The following is a 5,231-nucleotide window of genomic DNA, read 5'->3' on the forward strand; positions in this document are numbered from 1 at the left end:
TTTAGCTTCAATTACCAGAATTCCAAAAGATTGAAATCTTTAGTGTAGGCGGAGCCTAGGAGCACATAGGTGCCTTTTGCTAGAACCATTATTGCTACACACAGGAACAATGGATTAGGTTTGGATCAGACCCCTCTTTTCATATTTTCAGGATGGAAAGGTATTGGATGGGATTTTTGAAGGTTTTGGTAAAGACATAAATCACTCAGGTCATTTTTTTTTTTTAAATATGTAATTTAATTGAAAATCATCCACATAACACAATGATGACACTTTGGACTTAATGACAGAATCTCCCGTATTCTGAATGAAATCCACAGTCACTGTCACCAACAGGAAACAAAATGTGCAAACGTTGGATGTGGCACCTGGAAGGGGACGTCATCAGGTGGCGGGTCACTGCACTGCACACACGTCCAGGTTGACTATCCTCCCTCCCATGACAGGCCAGAGCCAAGTAACACCACAATGAGCGTCCAGCAGCCGCCATTGCCCGGGCCGGTACAGCATGCCATCAGCGTGTAGGCAGAGCTCCCTTCACTCCTCCTCCGCTCGGTACACACGGATGTGGATGGCGGAATTGTTCCTGCTCCGGGTGCCCGGCTCTGCGTCTTCTCCTCCCTCGGGCTCCAAGTCGTCAGTCAGCTCCACGGTAGACGTACTGGCAGAGATCATGAGGGCCTCGGGCGCCGACAGCTGAAGTTGTAGCGCCAGGTTAATGGCCCGGCCGATGGCGAGGCCCAGTCCGTGAACCCTCACCTCCTTCTGACCCCCGGCGCCCAGGAGACGGCGGCATCGAGCCAGCTGGGCGCGGAAGTCAGTCTTTGTGTTCACATAAATGTCATTAGCACTGCGAGGTGGCCGGGCGGCTGGCCGGCGTCGGTGAGGGATGCGCTCAGGACGAGAAGTCTGCTCCGCCATTTCCTGAGAGGAAGAAATAAAAAAATAAATGTCATCAAGTAGGGCTGGGAGATTTTCTTAAAAAAAAAAAAAATCTTCGATTCTCTTAAAAAAAAAAAAAAAAAAAAAATCGATTCACGATTCGAGTTTTTTTTTTTTGGAAACCGCGCTGGTCCTGAGGTGCTGCGGGCATGAACTTTTAGGCGAGGCCGCGGCTTCGCGGACTAGGCCGAAGCCGCGGCCTCACCTAAAAACTCCTTGCCCGCAGCTCTTCAGGCCCGGCGCGGTGTCAGCGCCGGTCCGGAGGCGCTGCGGGCATGAGTTTAGACGAGGCCGCGGCTTCGGCCTAGTCCGCGGCGTCCGGCCATAGCCGCGGACTAGGCCGAAGCCGCGGCCTCGCCTAAAAGTTCATGCCCGCAGCGCCTCGGGAACGGCGCAGTGGAAAAAAAAAATGCAAAAAAAAATCGATTTGCTTAAATTTTGAATCGATTTGACCTCTCAACTCGATTCAAGATTTAAATCGATTTTTTTCCCAGCCCTATCATCAAGTAATACATTTCAGTAAGTTGGTGCAGAATATACGTAACGATCAGCTATAAGGCTACACTCACCACCACCAGGCCGTGGCCTGGTATCAAGAGAGCGCCCGAGCACCGCCCTGGTCTCAAGGGAAGCGCCCAGGCACCAAGAAGCATCCTAGTATCAAGGGAGCGCCCAGGCACCAGGAAGCACCCCGGTATCAAGAAGTGCCCAGGAAGCGTCCCGGTATCAAGGGGGCGCCCAGGCACCGGGAAGCGTCCCGGTATCAAGGGGGCGCCCAGGCACCGGGAAGCGTCCCGGTATCAAGGGGGCGCCCAGGCACCGGGAAGCGTCCCGGTATCAAGGGGGCGCCCAGGCACCGGGAAGCGTCCCGGTATCAAGGGGGCGCCCAGGCACCGGGAAGTCCTAAGAGCATCAAAATTCTATAGGAATGCATTCACACTAAGCCATTGGTTTTCAGCTCCTGGTTTCCTGTCTGCTCCGACAGGTGCACTTCAACTATTGGAGCAGATGGGGGCCACAGTTCAGTAGGAGGGCTCCATCTTGCTGGCCCCTGTATTGGGGGGAGGGATGAGGTCTCCGACCGTCCTGGGCACCTGCCAGTCCCAGCCGAGGGATGCACACCGGGGTCCAGCATCCCCACCAGTACAGGGCTGGCAAGAGGGAGACTTGTAGCTCTGATCTTGTTCTGGGGGCCAGCGGGAGTACAGGACAGCGAGGATCTCGGGGTGTCACGGGGGACCTTGGGGTATCACGGAGGACCTAGGGGGAATTCAGGGTATTATGGAGAACGTTGGGGTGTCATGGAGGACCTAGGGGGACCTTGGGGTATCGTGGAGGACCTAGGGGTGTCACGGAGGAACTAGCGGGAGCTCAGGGTATCATCGAGGACCTCGGGGTGTCAAGGACGACCTTGGGGTGTCATGGAGGACCTAGGGGGACCTCAGTGCATCAAGGAGGACCTCTGGGTATCATGAAGGACCTAGGGGGACCTCAGGATATTAAGGAGAACCTCGGGGTGTCATGGAGGACCTAGGGGGGACCTCGGGGTGTCATGGAGGACCTAGGGGGGACCTCGGGGGGACCTCGGGGTGTCATGGAGGACCTAGGGGGGACCTCGGGGTGTCATGGAGGACCTAGGGGGGACCTCGGGGTGTCATGGAGGACCTAGGGGTGTCATGGAGGACCCAGGGGTGTCATGGAGGACCCAGGGGTGTCATGGAGGACCTCGGGGTGTCATGGAGGACCTAGGGGGGACCTCGGGGTGTCATGGAGGACCTAGGGGGGACCTCGGGGTGTCATGGAGGACCTAGGGGGGACCTCGGGGTGTCATGGAGGACCTAGGGGGGACCTCGGGGTGTCATGGAGGACCTAGGGGGGACCTCGGGGTGTCATGGAGGACCTAGGGGGGACCTCGGGGTGTCATGGAGGACCTCGGGGTGTCATGGAGGACCTCGGGGTGTCATGGAGGACCTCGGGGTGTCATGGAGGAACTGGGGGGACCTCGGGGTGTCATGGAGGACCTCGGGGGGACCTCGGGGTGTCATGGAGGACCTCGGGGGGACCTCGGGGTGTCATGGAGGACCTCGGGGGGACCTCGGGGGGTCATGGAGGACCTCGGGGGGACCTCGGGGGGTCATGGAGGACCTCGGGGGGACCTCGGGGGGTCATGGAGGACCTCGGGGGGTCATGGAGGACCTCGGGGGGACCTCGGGGGGTCATGGAGGACCTAGGGGGGACCTCGGGGGGTCATGGAGGACCTAGGGGGGACCTCGGGGGGTCATGGAGGACCTAGGGGGGACATGGAGGACCTCGGGGTGTCATGGAGGACCTCGGGGGGACCTCGGGGTGTCATGGAGGACCTCAGGGTGTCATGGAGGACCTCGGGGGGACCTCGGGGTGTCATGGAGGACCATGGGGGGACCCGGGGTGTCATGGAGGAACTAGGGGGACCTCGGGGTGTCATGGAGGACCTAGGGGTGTGTTATGGTGGTGAAAGGGGGTCAGGTGATGACTGCTTTGCCTCGGCATGAGTCATGTGACACACATCCACCATGTTCTCCAGTCACAGGAAGGGAACTCCCCCTATGAGGACATACACAGTGCCGAGACACTTCATTCTCATTGGACGTCCAACAAAAACCGTGACCCCCCCCCGTCCGCTTTACACAACCCGGGACCGGAATAACGAACACCCACCTGACACCACCGCCGTCTACAGCCACGTGAGCCACCGCGCAGACGCCTTAGCCACCCGTGCTGGCCAATCGGGAACCTAGCTGCAGAGACACGCCCACCTCCTCCAACAGGAACGGGAGCTCCCAGTGACACGCCCCCTCTCCTGCAATAGGCACTCGCCTGCAGGGACACACCCCTTTCCCTCTAATAAGAGCTCGCCAGCAGGGTCACACCCCCTTCTTTAAAAAAACAAAAAAGTAAGGCTAGGGGACACACCCCTCTCCTCTAATAGGACTTCGGCAGTAAGGACACACCCTCCTCCTCTGGTAGGATCCTCTTGTGGGCTCCAAGGACACACTCCCTTTGCTGTTTTCCCCCCAAAAAATAAATAAAATAAAACCGCTACTAAGACACACCCCTCCACTCTAAATAGGAGCTCGCCTGCAGGGACACACCCCTCTCTTTTAATTGGAGCTCTGTTCCACGGACACGCCCCTCTTCTCTAATAGGAGCTCGCATGCAGAGACACACACCCCTCTCCTGTAATAGGCGCAAGCCTGCAGGGGCACGCCCCCTTCTTTAAAAAAAAAAAAGTAAGGTTACAGGGACACACCCCTCTCCTCTCTTTTAACCACTTACAGACCGGAAAGGTTTTAATGGGCCTTTTATTGCACTGCGTCGCTTTAACTGACAATTGCGCAGTCGTGCGACCTTGTACACAAATAAAACTGACGTCCCTTTTTTCCCACAAATAGAGCTTTCTTTTGGTGGTATTTGATCACCTCTGCGGTTTTTATTTTTTGCGCTATAAACAAAAAAATAGCGACAATTTTGAAAAAAAACCCCAATATTTTTTACTTTCTGCTATAATAAATATTCAAAAAAAAAAATATGAATATATTATATATATATATATATATATATATATATATATATATAAAATGTCAGTTTAGGCCGATACGTATTCTTCTACATATTGATTGGTTTGCACAGAAGTTAATAGCGTCTACAAAATAGAGGATAGATTTATGGCCTTTTAATTTTTTCTTTACTAGTAATGGCGGCGATCTGTGATTTTTATCGGGACTGCGACATTGCAGCGGACAGATCGGACACTTTTGACACATTTTTGGGACCGGTGACATTTATACAGCGATCAGAGCTAAAAATAGCCACTGATTACTGTATAAATGTCACTGTCAGGGAAGGGATTAAACACTAGGGGGCGATCAAGGGGTTAAATGTGTTCCCTCGTGTGTGTTTCTAACTGTGGGGGGGAGGAGGGGACTGACCAGAGGAGGAGAGAGATCGCTGTTCCTGATCACTACTGTAGCCCTACCCCGGGAGCCTGATGGTGACTACCTGGGGGGGGGGTAGGGATGGCTGACATACATTCTCAGGGTGCAGGTTTGTGGGGCATTGTGGGTGATGAACAAGAAAGAAGTTGGGCGCCAGTCACTTTTATGCTTAGTTGCCAACATTGTAAAAAAAATTTTAGGGACACTTTTTTGGCTGTAGGTGGAGTCTTGTTATAATTAGGGGGCGGGGCATGCGATTGTGGGCGTGGCACAGGGGGAAAGTAGAAATGCGCCATGGCGAAAAATGGGTGTGGT

The 5,231-nt window shown here is 54.8% G+C and overlaps 1 protein-coding gene across 1 annotated transcript; it reads right to left on the bottom strand.

Annotated features, from left to right (window-relative positions):
• Positions 1-232: 232 nt before the first annotated feature.
• POP7 (POP7 homolog, ribonuclease P/MRP subunit) lies at positions 233-3,785 on the bottom strand. The gene is made up of 2 exons (XM_073624331.1): positions 3,640-3,785; positions 233-924 (listed from the first exon to the last, which is right to left on the bottom strand). The coding sequence occupies exon 2, from the start codon at positions 919-921 to the stop codon at positions 538-540; it is 384 nt and encodes a 127-aa protein (XP_073480432.1). The 5' UTR covers positions 922-924; positions 3,640-3,785; the 3' UTR covers positions 233-537.
• Between the last annotated feature and the right edge of the window lie 1,446 nt (positions 3,786-5,231).

This window comes from Aquarana catesbeiana, linkage group LG03 (assembly GCF_042186555.1).
Source record: "Aquarana catesbeiana isolate 2022-GZ linkage group LG03, ASM4218655v1, whole genome shotgun sequence".
Taxonomy (NCBI): Eukaryota; Metazoa; Chordata; class Amphibia; order Anura; family Ranidae; genus Aquarana; species Aquarana catesbeiana.